General features: G+C 33.9%; 3 protein-coding genes across 4 annotated transcripts; 1 reads left to right on the forward strand and 2 right to left on the reverse strand.

Moving 5' to 3' along the window:
* Positions 1-751: 751 nt before the first annotated feature.
* Positions 752-5,867, forward strand: LOC129881816 (uncharacterized). The gene is made up of 7 exons (XM_055955925.1): positions 752-1,057; positions 3,278-3,338; positions 3,458-3,552; positions 3,635-3,668; positions 4,982-5,036; positions 5,121-5,163; positions 5,537-5,867. The coding sequence occupies exons 1-7, from the start codon at positions 851-853 to the stop codon at positions 5,606-5,608; spliced, it is 567 nt and encodes a 188-aa protein (XP_055811900.1). The 5' UTR covers positions 752-850; the 3' UTR covers positions 5,609-5,867.
* A 778-nt stretch (positions 5,868-6,645) lies between these two features.
* On the reverse strand, positions 6,646-10,666 carry LOC129881805 (uncharacterized protein At1g76660). Its single transcript, XM_055955915.1, has 3 exons — positions 10,156-10,666; positions 7,560-8,631; positions 6,646-7,227 (listed from the first exon to the last, which is right to left on the reverse strand). Exons 1-3 carry the CDS (start codon positions 10,210-10,212, stop codon positions 7,040-7,042), a joined length of 1,317 nt encoding a protein of 438 aa, XP_055811890.1. The 5' UTR covers positions 10,213-10,666; the 3' UTR covers positions 6,646-7,039.
* A 3,315-nt stretch (positions 10,667-13,981) lies between these two features.
* Positions 13,982-19,189, reverse strand: LOC129881826 (UDP-rhamnose/UDP-galactose transporter 1-like). Of its 2 annotated transcripts, XM_055955943.1 has the most exons (6): positions 18,897-19,189; positions 18,646-18,788; positions 17,239-17,423; positions 15,834-16,034; positions 14,697-14,858; positions 13,982-14,583 (listed from the first exon to the last, which is right to left on the reverse strand). In XM_055955943.1, exons 2-6 carry the CDS (start codon positions 18,773-18,775, stop codon positions 14,233-14,235), a joined length of 1,029 nt encoding a protein of 342 aa, XP_055811918.1. In that variant the 5' UTR covers positions 18,776-18,788; positions 18,897-19,189; the 3' UTR covers positions 13,982-14,232. The 2 variants fall into 2 exon arrangements, with proteins under 2 accessions (XP_055811918.1, XP_055811911.1); XM_055955936.1 differs by lacking the exon at positions 18,897-19,189 and having other exon boundaries at positions 18,646-18,890.
* Between the last annotated feature and the right edge of the window lie 1,735 nt (positions 19,190-20,924).

Here is a 20,924-nt window from a genome sequence, read left to right on the forward strand (position 1 = left end):
GAAATATATTTAAGGGACTACTTCAAACCTATCCCTAAACATAAATTACTTTTGCTCCTAAATGACAAAAATACCCTATCGCATCTAAATTATGCGAAATAAACAAATTTAGCTTCCGTTAATAGTTAGGGTTAAATGTATTATCGACTGGCGTCATGATAAAAATTAACTAAATTTATCCTAATTTTCATACGATAAAAGTTTAGCACCGATGATATCAAAGAGAGTGATCCATTGCGTGATCAATTCCACTATTTTTTTACATGTGCTCTAAAGGTCGCACGTAATCATGTGTCCCGCAAATTTGTGAGTATCTTAAACGAAGACAAATCTACACCTTTCACATATTCTTTGACAAATTTGACCATCTTCTCTAAAAAAAAAAAAAAAGTCAAATTGCAAATCCTTATAAGGAGACTTATTTAGTAAATATTTATTAGGTGTAATGTAAATTTTTAGCACTAAGATGATGGTCAAATAACGAAATGTTGATGTATATAAGAGTACAACCTAATAGTTAATGGAGTGAGTTGATCATTATAATACACTTATTGCTAATAAAAGATATCAAACATTTTAAAAACTTAGCTAAAATGCACTCAAATTGGTTCAAACACTACAATTAAAAAAAAAATTGACGTAGAATTTCACTTAAACATTTTAACGGAGGTAAGGGTGATAAATTTGGACCATACATATTACAGTCTAATAAAGGATCACACCACAAACTCTTTTATAGGCCTCATTTTAAACTTTGCTAAGTTTTTTGAAGCCCATAATTCACTTTGCAAGCAAAGTCCTCCAAAGAAACTAATAAAAAATTGTTCTTGAAACAGCACTTTGCAAGCAAATGCTTTCCCTTTCGTCTTCTTCCTCTTTAGTATCGTTCGGTGGAATTGCAAAACCATTTTCAGCGCCGATCAGTTTGAAATCTCAGTATACTCCTTTGAGAAAAACAATCAACAACCCTTCTGATTCCATGGCTTCCCCAAAATGGGCACAAAAAACTGTGACTCTTCCTCCTCAAAGGCGTGGCTGTCATCTTGTTACTTCCAAGGTATATGGATTATGTCAATCAACTGATTTATTTCCTTCTTCTGTTTGCTTTTGATTACTGGCAAATGTTTATTATTACCTTCGTTGTTCCAATTTATGTGATATTTTTCACTTATTGAAAGTCAATTTGACTATTTAGAAGTTAAATTTGATTAGAATTAAGTCAATGTTTTAAAATTAAAATTCAGATATTAAAAATCTAAATGTGTAAGTTCAGTTGTTATCTTGTCAAATAGGATGAAAAAAATACATTTTTTTTATAACTATGGTGTCCGAGTCTGCTTGCGTGCTCGTCGAATAATTACACGGGATATCGACCGCCTCCCACCAGCAACAAATACTAGGTAACTCTATCCATCAAGACTAGGACAGATAAGAAGAAACTACGTAGGATTTGAACCTGAGACCTCATGGTTCTCACCCATTTCATTGACCACTAGGCCACATCCTTGGGTGCAGTGCACATGAAAAAAGATTACATTTTAAAATGTTGTTACATAGTTTGAGTCTAGAGAAACAAAGAATATCAAATAAATTGGGACTAGGATGGAGGGAGTAGAAAAAAATTAGTGTGTGTTTCATAGCTCCCGATGATTAAGCTTTTGATTGTTTATTTATTTCTTGGGTGTTAAGTTGCTCCTGACAATTAAATGAACTATGATGTTACCGAGACTGCACTTTTAGAGAGATTTGATAATGTTAACCTATGGGCTTTGGTTTCTGTAACTGAAATAATGGTGGTTGGCATTTTGGATGATCTCTGTATTGGTAGCAACTTATATTTGTATTATTTCTTACTCTCCGAAGAAACTGATGTTATTGGTTAACTTTCTTTTGGCGTCTCTATGGAAATCCTATTATATCAACTTTTCTTGACAATGGCACCTCGATTATTCCATCAATTACCTTTTAACTCCCACTAGCACATGTACCGGGTAACTTTGCCCACCAAGGCTTAAAAATAGGGAAGAAATCACCTAGCTCCTTTTTTTCATGTCATTTGAACCATGAACCCACTTCATTGACCGCTAGGCCACACTATTGGTTGCTAATCCTATTGTCTCAAATTAAACATACAGAACATAATCGTGTCTATGTTTGCTTGATTGACTTTATGGGACTAGGTTTCGGGTCAAGGTTTAGTTGACCCCTTGTTATGGCTCTTATTTTAGTTAGCTGCAGTTACTGAAAGAATTTAGAGTAATGTTAAATTATAATTTAATACTTCTGTTCTTGAAAAGAGTGGCTGCTGTTTTATCACCATCAACTCCAGTGAATATGATATGTGCATAATGACTCAATAAGCTCTTACATGTTGTGTCTGATGCCAAAATAATCTCCTATTGCCTGATCACCCTGTAAAACTGTGTAATAAGTTTCTCTTATTTTTCTCGCTGCTACAGGTCGAACTGATACATTCAATTCAATTTTGATTCTCCATGTACAAAATAACATAGGATAGTTTACCTCTTGGTCATTTTGTTATGTATTATTTTCATAAAGCAAGTAATATCTTAGAAACCTCTATTTGAGAATTCTAGTTTTGTTGCTGATATTAGTTCAGCTTAATCTTAGAATGACTTTTCAGCATGGCTTCTTCACTATTGTATTTGTTTTACATACTTGATTTTTATTATGCTTTACTTGAGTCGAACGTCTATTGGAACAACTCTCTACCTTCACAATGAGGAGTAAGGCTGTGTACACACTACACCCATCCTCCCAGGCCCCATTTGCGGGATTACACTGGGTATGTTGGGGTTAATCTTAGAATGACCAGTGGAAGAGTGATTTATTCAATTGGTTCATCTTTGTTACCTGTGGAAAATTGTTCATCTTTTCATTTTCCATTATATTAGTTCGAAAAATGACAAGTGAAGAAGTTACTTCACTAGATTGTTCTGGGAAATGCTTTCAGCAATTTAGTAATACAAATTCAAGTTTAGCAAAGCTTGCTAGTGGTTAGCCATGGGGTGGGGGTGGATGGAGAGGAGTTAGAAATATATATCATGTCAGTAGGCATAATCAACATGAACAGGAGTATTTTTGAATTACAATTATTTTGGCTCTTACAAGAACAAACGTGGCAATAGAAACTGTGAAAATGTTAGCACTAAAGGCCTATTAGTTGGCTCACAAATTAAACTGACATGTTTTCTTACAAAAGTTGAATGTATTCAAATTCCATTCTTATTCTTCTGACTTATGTTGTCTTCATCAGATTATGAAGGAAATTGGTCAAGAGATATCAGGCTTCAAATGTGGCCTTGCTCATCTTTTTCGTAAGTAACCTTCATTCTGATATTTTACTTGAAATTCTGCTGGATGTCTCTTAATTGGCACAGGTACTTGCACTAGAATTCCTTTATGACTGAATATGGTTAGTTGTATGTTTAACCAGTGCAGCATACAAGTGCTTCTTTAACTATAAATGAAAATTACGACTCAGATGTTCGAGATGATACAGAGACATTTCTTAGTAGGGTTGTCCCAGAGGTAAGATTATATTCAGCCAAGTTGAGTAATAATCGTTCATTGTTGTGGAGAGTTTCATTTTGTTTTGAAATGACATTTTCAGGGGACATCTGCACCATGGAAACATACTCTTGAGGGTAAGTGTGTAGCTTAATCCCTGTCCTCTAAACTGCTGTTTCTTTTCTTTTAATTTTAGTTCGTCAGGTATCAGACTATCAGACACACAAATGTAGGTGTAAGGTCTATGTACATCTTACCCTCCCCAAATCCCACTTGTGGGATTACACTGGGGTATGTTGTTGTTGTAGGTATTAGATTGGATTTTATTCCCGGGGTGGCAATTTAGTGGGTTGCTGTGGGTTTGGGGTGAAAACTATCTGAGCCAAACACCTAGCAATTTTTGCCTGAGCTTGGGGTAGCTCAAATTCTTATGGCTGAGCTCGACTTTCTATTACTTCTTAGGAGCTTGTGCTCGGGCCTGAGATGCTTGAATTAAGCCAACATGGCAGTATTCCAGAGTCTATGTTCCAACTCAAGAAACCACATTTTCAATATAATCAAGTAGCATAAAACTCCATAAATTACTCGTAAATCAAGTAATCTTTTAAATGACTAAACCTAAGTAATCAAAATCTAAAATTTCCTATTTCAGAACAGCGACAAACTCAAAATGTTTCATCCAATGCATCTTCAAAATGGAGATAATAACTTATATCTTACAAAGAGAAGGTATGGAATCAAAATACGTGAGATCCATAGTAGTCCTCAGGCCGACGTTGCCATGATCGCCTGCAACACCTTTCAGTGAGATGTACGTCTACGGACTCGTTCTCAATACAAGAAAACCTACAATGGGATGAGAGTCGAGAAATTACTAGAGGAGGATATCTGTACCAAAACACGAGAAGAGAGATTAGCAAAGAGAAAAAAAATGAGATATGAGATATCTAGGTTAGATTCAAGCTTCAACTACTTCAATATTAAATTCTAGCTCAGTCGTTGCGTACTTCAGCATCCAGCTCCGCTTTTTCATGTTATCAGCAAATGCATAGCTAGACCCTTCATCCTCCTTGTACATTAATTTTTCAGCATTAATAGCAGTAAAATAAAGAAGACTGAAAAACTGACTATATCTTAGCATGATTAAAGAATTTTGCTCTTTTACTGCATTTGAGTTGCTTCTGGAGACCTTTGCAGTCGGTTTAAATGTTTAGCAAAATTATCTGCTTATTCCTTGTTGATGATTCTGACTTCCATTCCTCGGATTGTGTCATACCTACTCATAATACTGCCACTTATTTTACCTATATTTATATTCTATTGCATCACCATCGATCTTCCCGACTGAAATTATATTAAGTTCTTTGCTTCTTTTTTCCTCCTTGGTTAGCTTGTCTTTCTCAATTTTATTGGTTATTATTTTGATGTTATTATATTGCAATTTTGACAGGGCCAGATGACATGCCCGCTCATATTAAGTCATCGATGTTTGGCTGCAATCTCACGTCTGAATATCTCCTTTGATGTGATCCATATATTTTGTCACACCTCCTCCATACACTGATATTTACCACGTCTTGGATTTTCAGGATACCAATCACGGACGGAAAGCTAAACATGGGAACCTGGCAGGTATTTATGCTACCTCTTTACAGGTCGTTTGATTTGGGCATGGCTAGAACTATGAATTTCAAAGCATTTACCTTCATGTTGGATTATGTTATCCATTAAAAAGCAGGCAGTAAAAGTTATTACATCCACTGTTGTCACCAAGTTGGTCAAATCTATCTTTCAATTCCTATCTTTTACAGAACCAATTTTTCCCAGTCTCGATGAACATGTAATTATAGCAAGGCTCCTTTTTGGATAGAGATCCAAACCATCACAAGGATAAAACGATTTCTACAGAGACAGTTCTTACTAATAGTCATTACATGTGTATTTATTGATTCCTGAATGTAAGACTTACAGGTAGGATGAACAACTAATGTTTTCTGAATCTCAGGGCATATGGTTGTGTGAGCACCGTGATTCTGCTACCCCACGCAGAATTGTGATCACCCTTAATGGAATGTGAGCCGCTAAAGTGAAATGTTAAGGAAATACGACGAGCCACGAGCTACCAACACCTATCTTACTGAAATGGTCCCATGTAATACTATTACACTTTCTCTGGTTGTGATGTTTTTCTAGTCCATTTCAGTCTATAATGATGTGTGTGATGAAAGCCTCTTGGCCATTTCTGTTATAAACCTACTATGTGGTTTCTGTGTCCCATTTTCACTATGACCGACAATCTTCAAGATGTTAATTTGTACGTGGAAGTTATCGTTCCAGCATTGCATCTTTACTGCATATATTATGGAGCAGGTTAGCAACATACCCTTTTTCATTTACTCAAAATACCCCTGGCATTTTCCTGATCTATTGATAAATCATGAACATTTTTGTCATTTTGTTCTACAGAAAACAAAAGGTTGACAAAATTCTTATCATCCAGAAGCTCCTGTATTCTCATTTTCATGTAATGAAAAAGCCAAACCTGCATTCATTCTCTCCCCTGTTGCGCTAGCTGCAAACATTGATCAAAGATGTGCAGTCAAGATTGAGGGTGTTTTTCGAACGGAGGAAAATATTTTTCAAAAAATGTTTTTCAATTTTTCCATGTTTGATTGGTCAAGACTTTTTGAAAATATCTTCTTAAGGAACACAAATCCCTTGAAACTGAGGAAAATGACTTCTCTAATAGATTTTAGAAAAATAAGTTCCACCAAATAATATTTTACATTGATTGTGTTCCCCTCACCCTTTAACTAACCTCATCTTCACCCCCACTCTAGTAGCCTCCATTCTCATCACCCCACTGTAAAATTCACTTATTTTCCTGAAACATTTTTTGAGAAAATATTTCTCCTGACCCTACCCATGTGGAATCATATTGGGTATATTGTTGTTGTAGAATCATAGTAAAAGATGGGGACGGTAAAACCCAGAAAAGTTCTTATTTGTAATGCATCGACAGAAATATTTTTGAGGAAAACAAAAAACGGGGAGCACAGCTTAGTACTGTGATTGTGATAGAATTGTGGATTCTCATCCAATGAATGGTGTGTATGAGCCAAATGATCAAAAGCATTGTCATTAAAAGCAATATACCCGGTTGAAATGCATATTCAATAAGATACATTTCCAAAGACTTCAAGCCTAAGACATTCCAAAACAAGCATACACAATCCACAGTACAAAAAGTTCCAGGATACATTCCCACTCCTAACGACGTTAATGGCTGAAAGTATATTGCTACGACTTTTGACATACATAACTCGAGAGGACCTTAAGATATACAGACAATACATTCTTCAATAAAACAGTAGAATAAACAAGGACGCAGTAAGGGGGTTTCACGAGTGAGGATAGATCACCTGTGAAAGAATACCCTCAACAAAAGCAAAAGAAGAGAACCATGCAATTCAGCCAATAGAACTATATAATATTCTAAATATAAGTGCTACCATGCGATATTGCCTTTTGCCTCTCTCAAACTTCTTCCTCTCCTGTAGTCTATCTCTGCATCGGAGCTTGACAAACCATGGTCATGTTTCCGACTTAATCTTAAAGTTCCCAATTTGGAGAAGATGCCTTCATCGTCACTCATTGCATGGTTAGCAGATTCAATTTTCTTTGGAGACGTATGATCTGTGGATGTAGAAGACAGAAGCAGTCAGTCTAAGTCTTGTACAATATCCAGATAATATAGAACTGTTTAAGGATCCCAAGAATACGAAATGGTCAAAATATAGAACAGGATAATTACTTCACCGCGTTCTATGGATAATATTAAACTGAATTTAGAAGCTGCTAAGTAGAAAATTACAAAGACTAGCATGAAATAAAATCCAACCACCGAAGAAATATGAATTTTGGAACCTCATGGCAAAGGCCAGAGAGACGAAAGCAAATCCATTCGACTGAAACTTCATACCAACTGTTACTATTCAAAACTAGCAAGGGAGTAAAAAATCATGCACCTTTCATGCAATTGTCTGCTCCTTCAAAATGATTTATCCCTGGTTTGCACTGCTGAGGAGATGCCATATTAGAGATATTCCCTCCTTTTGTTCCCTCAGTTGTTGACATAGTTAATATAATTTCCTCTTCTCTGGGCGTAGTAAAAGGGGTCATGCTAAAGGATTCATCTAATGCAACATCAGAAATTTCCACATATTGCGTCGTACTAACAATCTCATCAGCACTGAACCCGAAGGATGCTCTATAAGCTTCTACTTCCTCTGCATCTTGTTTATATGGTTTGTTCTGCCAACTCTGCTGGCCATTCCCATTATTAGTTGAATAAGCATCGGTTTCTTTGGAAACACTCAGCCTTCCACCAGAATGAGGAAATGAGGAGTGGTCAATGTAATATTGGGCAAATGTAGCTGGACAGAAGAAATTTGAATCTTGAGTCAACTTGGAGGTGCTTGAATCAGGGCCTGGATACTTGATCTCAGATGAAGGAATAGAAGGATCCAGTTGAGGAAGTTCCCTTTCACCTGATGCCCTCGAAATAGGGGATCTGAGAGTACTAGCAGGACTTCCTGGATAAAGAGAGTATGTTGTTTGAAGATCATTGGCACCAGTGTTGGTTTTAACTTTCACGGAAGAGGAGAGGAAACGAGCAAAAGGCACATCCGGTGAAGAGGGAGTAGTTAAGTGGGCCAACTCGGGCGGAGGTGTGAAAGAAGCAGTAGATGGCTCAGTGGTGAAGTTTGAGAACACAGGAGGAGATACCAACTGGGTCTCATGAGCATATGGACCGGTGGCATACATAGCAGATGAAGGACCTCCTGGCGAATTGCTAGATAAAAAACAGCTTGGTGATTGAGCTGTTGAAGGGAGTGCTGAATTCGAAAAGGATGCGGGTGAAGATGGTGGAGCTAAAAGAGCTGCTGTCTGATTATTCAACCCACCAGCTTGGGGAACATTCTGCTGATTTGGCATTGAATTGGGCTCAGGAATACGAGATGAAGGCACTATACGCTTTCCACCTTTTTGTCTTCCAAAACAAGACAATCCTCCCAAACATCCTCCCCATCGTTTACGCTGTCAAAGATTAGAGCATTAGCTGTTGGGGTGTACTCTAACATATAAACAGAAAAAAAGGGGAAGATGCTGGATAAAAGGTGCATTCATGCAAAATTCAGAAGGCATTTGCTGTGAACGACTATCTAAGCACGGGAGAAGCCAGCCTTAAGAGCTACGGGTTCGGAAAAACCCATTAGATTTAGCTCAAACCCTGTATTTATATTTAAAAATATATTCTATATGCTATCCAAAACCCAGTAAGCAAAGAGGATCGTGATTCAGAACCAAGAAATCAAAATTCCATGATCTGCCTCTGTGCCTGAGTGGTTCACATGCGAAGAACAAGAAAGTAAGCTCATAACACAGAACTAAGACCAAGTGCGAAACCATAAATAGTCAAAGAAATATTTTTAAATACTCCCTCATGGTATCTAAGTCAAAAATGAAAAGCTATTTAGTGTCTCTATCACCAATCCATTAGACTCATGTATCAGCTGCATTTTCACACATCTGAAAGATAATGTGGTCCACACACAGTGGAGCCAAAATCAACATCCAGCAGGTTAGGTAGTAAAATATGAGCAGCTTCCTTTCTCAAAATCTCATTTACACCAAATAAATAAAGTGAAAACTTCATTTTAGCCTAAATAAGATCATTATCCTCACGGCCTCAAAATTACTGCATTATACTTCTACATTTTCTTATGAGTGCTAATAACTGCATTATCAATTAGGAAAGTAATTTTTTTTAGACTCCCTCATGGAATCTAATGTCAACAATAAAAAGCCATTTAGTGACTCAATCATCAATCCATTAGACTCATGTATCAGCTGCATTTTCACACATCTAAAAGATACTATGGTCCACACACAGTGGAGCCAAACTGAAATATGAGCAGCTTCGTTTCTCAAAATCACATTTACACCAAAATAAATGAAGTGAAAAGTTTGTTCTGGCTCAATAAGATAATCATCCTCGCACCCCTCAAATTTACTGCATTAAATATATTCTTATATTTTCTTATGAATGAGAGTAACTGCATTATCTTTCCTTTTTTTTCTGAACGTGGTGTCCCAACTTTTGGGCAGCTTGACTAATTCCACGGAATACTTGTCACCTCCCTCTGTCCACCAGGCTAGGACAGATGAGAAAAAAATCCCCTAATGCCTTTTCTTATCTCTACTGGGATTTGAAACAAGATCTCCTGTTTCTCAACACACTTCATTAACCGCTATACCACACCCTTCCCTACATAGATTAAAGTTGAGAATAACTACATTATCTAATAGTATCAATTAGGAAAGTAGATTCATCACTCTATACAACCACTATTTAGTAGATTAAAGTTATTCCTTCATGTAAACTCCACAACCCCATTTAACCAAAACCTCAGATCTGCTTGAAAATGTGATTCCACCACACAATTAAAGCACTACTAAAACATTACAACAAGAAACCCATAACAGATTACACAAATTATCATCCACACAAACAAAATTAGACAGTAAGCAAGTAGATCTGAAAAATGAAATGCACAGTACCCGAGAAGGAAGTGGCGGCCCTTGCTGCTGCGGAAATCTATTCTGCTCCGACCCCATTTTTACAATTTACCAATCTGAACAAAACTTCAGCTAATCAAACTCCTTTTCGCTAGTATACTTCTTTTTTCCTTCACTTCACAGTAGTTTCAGCAGATTATTATACTGCTTAAACACAACAACCTTTCTTCTCCCTTCCAGCTCTTACTCTTTCATCCACACAACACATATTACAGCCAAGTACTCATAAGTGGTTGTTATGCACACAAACAGCAAAATCTTTCAACAGATACTGACAAATTCACAGATTTGCTACCAAAAAAATTGGAAAAAAAAACAATTGGAAAAAATGAAGAAGAACGTATGTACTGTGCTGCTGTTGCTACTACTACTAGTACTGATACTATTCTTTTCTTTCCTACAGGAGAGACAAGAGAGAGACTATTTTTTTTGTTAATCAAAAGACAACGAAAGCACAAATAAAGCCAAATTGTGTGTGTGTGAAAGTGAAAGTGAAAAAACGGTGGGGGAGAGAGATAAAGAGAAAAAGAGAGATGCTTTATGGGAAAGGAAAAAAGGAAAAGGAAAATTATATAAAAAATAAAAAAAAAGAGTAGTAGCTTTAAATTTTTATTTTTATTATTGTTAATAATAATAGTAAAATTTTTTTATATATTTGATTAAACTTTTGACTACTAGTAATGAATGAATTTGGGTACAAGTAATCGCTTACCATCAAAAGGATGCGGTGCAATAGTTGAATAAATTTAGGTACAAATAATCGCTTACCATCAAAAGGATGCGTTGCAGTAGTTGAGTTGTTGAATTTTAGTCAGAGGTTTTGGTTTCAAATTTGGGAAATGAAAATTTTTTTGGTAGATAATGTTGCTCTCAAATGGGTTCTATGCGATGCGAATATAATTTAATTAAGTTTTAATAGGGATATTAGATACCGAATGAGAAACAAAAAAATTACATTTTGATTGAATGATTGTTAGTATTGTGTATTGTTAGATACTCTCTCCGTTCAACAATACTTGCCCCTTATTGATTTTGCACAATTCTTAAAAAACTATAAATAGAAGGGTAATTTTACTATATCATCATTTGAATATAATAAATACAATGTTTTAAAAAATATAATAGGGAAATGACTACTAATAAATAATAAGGGTAAATTAGGCACTAAGTTAAAATTATCTCTTGACTTTATATATTAGACAAGTATTATTGGACATTTATTTTTAATATAGTGGACAAGTAAAGCTGGACAAATAAAGTAATATATTGTATTGTGTTGTGTTGTTTGATTAAAATAATTTTTGAATAAATGTATCAAACCTTCCCCAAAAAACACTTTAAAATAAAACTATAATAAAAAGATAGAATAATTAATAAAATAAAATTAAAAAATAATAAATTAAAAAAATATTATATCTAAATTAACAACACAGTATAGTCACACTCTAGTTACAAGTAAAAGTATCAAAAGGAATTTTTCATTAAGATAAATGATGAGCATTTAAATAACTTATTAATTAAACGTCTGCAATAGTTGCATTAACCAAAATGAAAAATGCTAAGTACTTGTTTGTACAACAGTATGTTTACACTTCTACGAAAAAATTAACACTAAGAGTCCGTTTGAATAGGCTTAAAAAAAATAACTTTTATGTATGAAATATTTTTGAAATTTTGAAGTGCTGAAAGTTATTTTTATAAATAAGCAGTTGAGTGTTTGGATAAAAGTGCTTAAACGAAGAAAATGATATGAATTTTAGGGTTAAAAGAATAAAAAGGGTAGTTTGGGAATTTAGTTAAAATATAAGGGATATAAAAGTAATTTTTATGGTCAAAGAAACTGACTTTAAGCACTTAGAAAAAAAAAGTTAGGAATCCTAACTTTTTATTTTTGATTGACTTTAAGAACTTTATGGCTTAAAGTTAGCATTAGACAAATACGTTCAAAAGCTAAAAAGGGGCTTTAAATTGGTTTTGACCAACTTAAAGCCCATCCAAACGGGCTCTAAGACTCAATAAATCAAAGTGAAAATACTTGTTATGAATAAATATAATAACAATAACATATTTAAGGTGATTTTATAAGTGGAGTTTGAAAAGAATAGAGTATACACATATTTTAACTCCTATCTTAAGAGGCAGAAAGAATGTTTTCAATTCTCCCAACTTAAAAAAGCACATATTAAAACAAATACTAGAAAAAAATATGACAAAATATTATGCAAAAAAAATAATAATAGCTACAACAAAGTAAATTGGTAGCAACAACAAAATACTAGAAATCTATCAGTAATCCCCTCCCCATTTCCCATTTCCCTTACCCCCAATTTTATTTTATTTTTTAAAAAAAATCTATATTTTTTTTCCATAATTGAGTTTTTCCTTCTTCAACTTTTGTTTAATTAAATGATCATGATATTTTCTGAAAATCAAAATTCTTGATTGATGGAGGAAAAACATTATCACTTTTGTTACTGTTAAAACTTGTTAGTGGATCATCATTCTAAGATAAGCAACTAGTACTAATTTTGGCCCCCATATTTGACATTACACCAATTAGTAGGGCTAAATACTAAAGATTGTACCATGCTGAGTAAGGACCTTGAAGAAGCTCTATTGGCTAAAAAATTTATTTTTCTATATCTCAAGAAAAAGATATTATTAACATGACATTGCGTGTTTTGGGTTTATTCATGATCATACCCAATTAGTAAAAGTTTTACTGGATATCTTATGTAGATTTAGTTCCTGTGTTATTGTATAATTTTAGTTTTAGTCTCTGTATTATTTGATTATGCATATTTAATCTTCATTTATTTGAAGTGTGCGATTTTAGTCGCTGAAGTTAACAAAAGTTAACTATTTAACAAGATGATTATTTGATAATATATAAAATAAAATAAAAGATTGGTGATTTTAAATGTTTGAAGAATTATGTATATAAAATTGAATTTATATTATTCATTAGCTCCATTTTGTTCAAATGTTCTATGCTTTGTTTTTTATTCCTTAACGACTCGTTATTCCTCTCTTTTTCAATAGTTACTAATTAAGGTCAAATAAGATTACACTTGAGGGTTTAGTAGGTGTACAGGCTCCTTAAGGCAATCAATGATGTCCTAACAATTTTCACTCTTTAAAAAATTTAACATTTCATTTTTATTAAATTTAATTACCCACAAAATTCTTCAAGCATTTAAAATCACCAACCCTTCAATTTATTTTATTTTATATATTTTATTAAATAATTAATTTTTGTTAACTCCAATGACCAAAATCGCACACTACAAATAATTAAAGGTTAAATATGAATACTCAAATAACATAGGAACTAAAATTGAAATTATGCAATAACACATGGACTAAAATCGTTATTTTCTCTTTCAATTATATATGCTTTCAAACACCACATTTAATATTTACTGAAAAGTGGATGAACTTGTAAATTTGTATGTATTAGAAATATGAGTTGGTTCTTCGACCAAAAAGACAATCGAATAGAAAAAGTCGATCGCGACATAAGTCGACATTCGACGAGAAGCAATCTACTTTTTTTAATCCCCGTTAAAGTTGGTCGACCAATCGCTAGTGATTTGACTGCTGGGATCCTAATGGGCCGAACTTCCTTTAATTTGCTAGTCATGAGAATCAACTCTTGAGATAACACTTGTAATTGGCTTAATCATCAGCTTTAAATACCTTAAATTTTCCTTAAGTTAGATTTTCTCTTTAATGGTGCTAATAACAATCTGTTTTCTTAATATAATTTCAAATGGATCAAGTACGAGATTGAATAGTGCACTTAAAATTGAAACAAACGAATTTATGTGAAATAACATTAGCTAAAGAATGGTATGAAAGAACCCTGGTAGTGGTAGACTTGGATACAGAACAAAACATTCAGTAACTATTCAAAAAAACAATTTAAGGTCACCAAATTGGGACCAAATGGTAGGATGTCCAATAAATAATGCAACAAATATCATAAACTACATGCAAATTTGATCCAAAAGAAGCTATATTATGTGATGATGGCAAATAAATAAGAGACCTAAAAATTTAGGCCTTGGACTGACCGACTTCGACGTCCGACTTCTCTATTCCCTCCTTCAATAATCTCAGCTCCTCTTCTGTCAAGCTGTTTTTGGAAGCGTGTGGACTCTTGGTGTTGGATTGTTTTTCAACCTCCACTGCCCAACTATAGATCACCATGCCCGCAATTGCAACGAGCATTCCTAATATGTTCTTAAAAGTCAATGCAGATTCAAAAAGCAGCCAGCCCAAAGTCAAGACACACACGGTCTTCATGTGGCCTAGAACCTGGAAGGAAACTGCAGAGAATCGCCCAATGCAAAGATACTGACTCACATTGCAGAACACAGCTAGCGAACATGACAGGAGTATAAAGAACTGCAGAAAGTGCCACACATCCATGATCAGAGCGCATAAAGTTGTGTAGGGCATAAAAGGACCAATCAAATATGCATCATAATCTGGGAATAAGAAGATTGGTTGATACTTACAATGGCACCATAAGTATACTTGTAGTCTAGTAATAGATTTCCACTAAGATAGTAGTCGCAAAAAGGACCCAGCACAAGGAGGGAGCAAGCTTGTATCGGAGCTGTTTTACTCAATAATTCAAAGGATCCAATTGAGTACTTTTTCTGCAAAGAGCCTATTGACTGCACCGAGAAATCATCGTTTGATCACACAAATGCAAGCAGAAGTTTAAGAGAACAAAGAGAGAATGACCTGGGGGGGGGGGGGGGGGGGGGGGGCAGAATTAAGCAAGGATTTAATTTGGTTGAAGAAAGTGAGAGCTTGATGACCAAATGTACTAAATGAATTGGGCCAGCAGGCAGCAGGGCATTCTTTCTTTGTTCCATTGAGTGTCTGCAGGTAACTGTTCTAAACTCTGCAATGGTAAGAAACAAGCTTTTGCTCCATATACCACTGAACAGGGACCAAAGCAGTAGGCAAAAAGAAAAGGTCAAATCAATGTTTCCCTTTCTCCCTTTTTTACCCTCGATTAATAGCAACACAACAAATATTGATGTTTGGGACTGAGGCGTATTTGTTATTGTATTGATTTTAATCAAGGGTAAAAGCAGAGAGAGGAAACATGAAAATTTTGGGGACTTCTTTTTCTTTAGCTTTTTAGAGTGACAAATGATCCTTGTCAAGGATAAAAAGGTCTAATAGAGTAATAAGCAAACTTTCATCACTTCTATGGGAGACAACGGAAGAAGGAAAAAAATTCGGGCGTCTATCCTTTAGCTTCTAAGAGAAAGAAGGGATCTTTGTTAAGGATAAATAAATTTGATAGCACTATACCAGCTTCCCCAAATAAACTGGTTGTCTCCCACAAAGGAAAACTAACCAAGTTTGTAGTCAGAAATTAAACCCACATAAATAGTAGAGTCAAATCACAAAAGACACCTAACATACAAAAGAATTTATGTATGCATCGGATTAGCTGCTTCAATGGGATCTTTTATCCTGGTCGGAGGAGAAATTACCAAACGTCAAGGAAATTGTTTAACTTTTGATGATAGTGATCTTAAATCAGAACCAAACCAAATATATCTCTCTTGGAAATCTTTACAATCATTCAGTCTTTTTGCAGTAAAGTTATGAAGAAGCCAGAGTATACTCACAATCTGCTGCAACGATGTTGACAGAACTGCAACACAAGCACAAATAAAACCTTTGGCGTTAACCTTGACATCAGTTACTGTGCAAACACCCACACCGATAACGACAACCACAACAGCTATTTTAACCTCCTTCGAGTAGCGCTTATTATGAAGGATCCATTCCATCACGCAAACCACTGGAATCATGCTCAACTTTGAGATCTACACCAAATTTTTTTTGAAAAACTTAGGCATATAAAACAAGTGGCACTGCTAGTATTCTATAATACATAGCAACCTATTATCAATGAATTGGAGTTGAGTAAGCAAGAAGCAATTGGTTCAGCTCAAAAAAAAGACTAGCTCAAAAAAAAGACTACCAGTCCACTTCTTCTCTCAAAAGCTATAACCAATTAAAAGATCAACATGAAAAAACATTGATGCAAACAGCTCATTAGACACTGAATCTGAACATGACCGTGTGATGAAATAGGGACAGAACAGCACCAATGCAGAAGATCAAATATTTCTTAGGCAGACAGTGTTACAGCTTCCAGAAAGATTTTTAGATGCCCTGCTTTTTGGTGTAGGCAGATATACACAGATTAGGTATAGGAGCTCATGAATTTATTGTCCTTGCTTGAGTTTTTTGAAAACATTTAAGCACTTATGTGAACAAAATTAGTTTACTTATCAGTAGATGTGTGAGAGTTATGACCACAAAGATCAATTCCCTATCCTGCAACTATCCTTTTAGACCAATCAAAGAAAGAAATTTACTTACCCTGACTTGTATTTTATTCTCATTTTTTTTCAATTTTCTTTCCTTCCTTTCCTTTCAAATTAAACTCAAGCCGTGTGTTGTCATTTCAGGTCATGAAGATACTGATCGGTATAAATGAAAACAACAAAAAATGAAATCATTTTTGAAAAGGGGAAGATTTGGGATCATCTTGTAAAAGCTGTTCTAGGTACACCCTTCATAGCTAGTTAGTTAGACATATGAGCATACTTGGACCATATTAGTTATCCAACCTTTAAATCTACTTGAAGCTACATTTCAATAAGCACAAAGTTTTACCTGTTATTTGCAACTTCAATGCAATTAAAACAGGCATCAACAATTTGTTCTGCCGATAGGTAAAACTGATAACGATCTTTAGGGGTCATATTTAAAATTTGAGCAAAGGGATGCAAAGAAACGGATAAAAATTCTAGTGAAATGAACCACTGAAAATAGTTTTAAGTTATTATATTCCTTTCCAACCAAAGGAGATGGAAAGCTGATAGTATAATAACATTGTTAGCAAAATTCACCCTCTGATAGACATTCGCCAAAATTCAAGACTTATCTTTTTCAAGAGAACAAAATACAAGACTTAACAAGAAACGTTACGGATAAGACACAAAAGAGAGAATATCATACTTGGTAAAATCCAACTGAATTGAGCATGAGACTTAAGTTCATCCCTGTGATAGACATGTTTGCAACAACTGAGAACCAGATAAGTTCCCACAAAGGCACATGCTTTGATGAGGAAAGCCCCGTGGCATTTGACACCATCCCAACAAGTGCCGTCACAGCAAAATGGAACCCAGTCAATGTTGTAGCTGGAGGAAACAAACCATGAAATTAAAAATGATAGGTAGACCATTTGAATTTGAAAGCATACATTACAGAGGATGGGAATTGGGATGTAATAGGAACAGCAGATTTCTAAACCTCAGGAAGTGGAAGAAGGATAAAGAGATGTAGAAAATTTTACAGCCAAAAATGTCAGGATCCACCACTAAGCCAGAAGGAGGTTATTTTAGTTCAAATATAAGCCTTACAGATCTTTTTTATCAAAAAAGCACAATGTATCTAGAGAAAAAGGTGTGACACGCTTTCCTGCTTGCCCTCCTAACAACACCAACATCTACATAGACAAGCTTCATTCAAAATGACGAACAAAGCAGTCAGAGGATTGTCCAACGCGGTTGAGATATGCTAACTCAATTTTGGAAAGGAATTTGTTAGACATAATGGGATTAATTTCAAGCTGACATCTTTTTTTACAGAACTAATACTTTAAAGACGGTGGCAAATCTGATTACAACCGTATATAACTGCAAACAATATTTCAAATCTTAACACGTCCTTGGACAAGCAATTAGAGAAGAAGATAAGTGGAGGCACAAATCGAAGAGAATCTAAGAGCATGGATAAGCAAAGGCAGATCAAAGACGTGGTCTTAATTCATATCAATTCAATAGGTACTAAAGTTGATGTCTTGTTTTTTGAACATCAGTCCTCCATATTTTACTGATTAATTAGAGGTTTATAGTTACGTGGTCTTAATTCATATCAATTCAATAGGTACTAAAGTTGATATCTTGCTTTTCGAACATCAGTCCTCCATATTTTACTGATTAATTAGAGGTTTATAGTTACATATGCTTCTAGTCGAGAATCGAATATATGCTCCATTGAGCTTGTTTTGAACTGTAAACATGATACTCTCTATTCATCATTCATCTAGCCAAAAATAACAGTAAACACTAATCATTTTCCTTCTTCTCCATTCATAATTGATCATAATTGAACATAATTACGAATAAAAATTCAAGGTTTGGATCAGATTGCACATTTATAACCTGAAAATTAGCTGAATTAATCGAAAATCCACCGAATTAACCAGGACACATACAATTACAACATTGTGTATTTATTATCGGTGCACCCAGAACCTTCAAATCCTGGATCCGCCCCGAAAACAATACATATTACGTACAAATCAAAAAAATTCTACCGAGATCTGAACAACACCGAAGAAAAGGAAATGAGATTTACCGAAAGTGAAAGAATAACCATTGGCCGACATAAGCTGCTTGTTCGCCATAATAATTCCCACCGAACTAACAACATTCATCGCCCATGCTCCCATATCCGATACATGAGACGATTTCTTCTCGTTCTCCATACTTACAATTTAACTACACAAAATTCAACTTGAACAAATATATAAATATACACACAATAATAATAATATTAATAATAAAAATAAATAAATAAATTAATAATAATAAGATCCAATCACCCACCCACCCAACCCAACTCGTTTAACAGAGAGGGGCCGGAGGATTACAGAATAACACAAATATCCACAGAATTGAATAGATCTACAACAATGAGTTGTTGTATTCTATAATAACAACAACAAAAACAACTGAATGGATGATATATTTGTAGATTCAGATTTATATTTTTGTGTTATTAGTAAAAGCGTATCAGTTTGCTTTGTGCAGTAGAGAGAGAAAATGGCATGTGGGATGTGTGTGTGTTTCTCCTTTGCGTGTGAGAGGACGGAAGTAAGAGGGAAGTGAAGATCTGAATTTTTTTTGGAATTTGAAGAGAGAGAGAGAGTTTTTTACGACTCCCCACCGGCATTTTCGATGCTATTATACATCACTTTCTTTGTCACTTTTCTATATTCTTTCCTTTTTTTCTTTTTGGTTGTATGTATTTGGTATGGAAATATTTTTTTTTTAAAAGGACAAAAGGGTCAAAAGTATCTTTACACTATTTGAAATAAATAAAAATGATTTTCATTTATTGTTTGGTTTAAAAATATTCTAGTCAATATTTTGATCTAAAAATATCCTTATTGTTATTTAATGAGTTAAAAATATTATTTTTTAAATAATATATTATTTATTTTCTTTTTGAACATATTTTTTTCTAATAATATTTCTTTTATTAGCAAATGTTTATTCTACTTCAATTTAGTAAAAAATTAAAAATATTTCTTATTTTATTATAATTATTGTTTATAGTTTTTTGAATAGAAATTAATGATGGATTTATTATGATCTTATATATATGACATATCTTATCCGATTAAACTTAGAGTAAATGAAATTATTATATTTTAATTGATAAAATTAGATTAAGAAGAAAAATAATAATTTCCTACATTTTTATTACTTAAAATGTTTAAAAGGAAATAAAATAAGAATAGACTTTCTTAAACTTATATATTCAGAAAAAGGCATTTTGGATCCATTTTGTAACAATAGTGATATTTTTGGACCAAACTATCAACAACAAGGTCATTTCTGGACTAAAGTATTAACGAGGAGGGTATTTTTGAACCAAACTATAAACGAAGGGCATTTTTGTTCATTTCCAATAATTTAAGGATATTTTTGACCTTTTTCCCTTTTTAAAAAAAAAATCTAAAAAAAGAGAAGAGATTCTTACATATTCTTTATGTTTCAATTTTTTTGTTCTATTTTTCTATATAGTTTGTTTTTTTAAAAAAAAATTCTTCTTTCGAAGAGTCAGAGGTAGATCGAAAAAGTATTGGGGGAAACGAAATATGACGGAGTTTAAGGTTATTGAGGATATGACCTTTGATAGGTGTAAGACTTGTATTAGGGTAGAAGGTTGGTAAATAGTGTAATGTTGTCTTGCTTAGGTTGGTTGGTATTTGTCATTGTACTAGTTGTATTATTATAGTTCTTGTTTTTTATATTTATCATTATTTATTATTTATTATTGTTTTTAATAATCTATCATAGTATGTTGTTTAATGTATTTTGATTATTGCATTATTTCGTTCTTGTTTTTGATTCCCTTCTTGTAGACTTTGCACTGTGTTTTTGTTACTTGCTATATTTTCTTTTTTTTTTTCTTATTCTTTGTACCTGAATTTTCTACACTTGAGCCGATGATCTTTCGGAAACAACATTTCTAATTTTATGAGGTAGTGGTAAGATCTACGTGTATTTATCCTCCCCAAAATTCACTTGTGGAATTTCACTGGGTACATTATTGTTGTTGTTGTTGAACTATTTAATTTAGATGTTTCGCATGACGTAATTAAGTCCATAAGATTAAAGGACATTTTGATACATTCAACATATTTTAAATTTAAGATTACAAAATTCAAAAAAAAATTACTTTTTTAAATTCTGTGTTAAATCAAAACAGGACAATCAAATCGAAACAAAAAGGAGTATTACATATGACTTTTTTTGATGCAATAGGAAAAACAAATTTGACAAGTGATATTTAAATTATTTTTTTGTTTCGTGATCTCAATCTCGCGTCCAACACCATAACCTACT

This window comes from Solanum dulcamara, chromosome 1, assembly GCF_947179165.1.
Source record: "Solanum dulcamara chromosome 1, daSolDulc1.2, whole genome shotgun sequence".
NCBI lineage: Eukaryota > Viridiplantae > Streptophyta > Magnoliopsida > Solanales > Solanaceae > Solanum > Solanum dulcamara.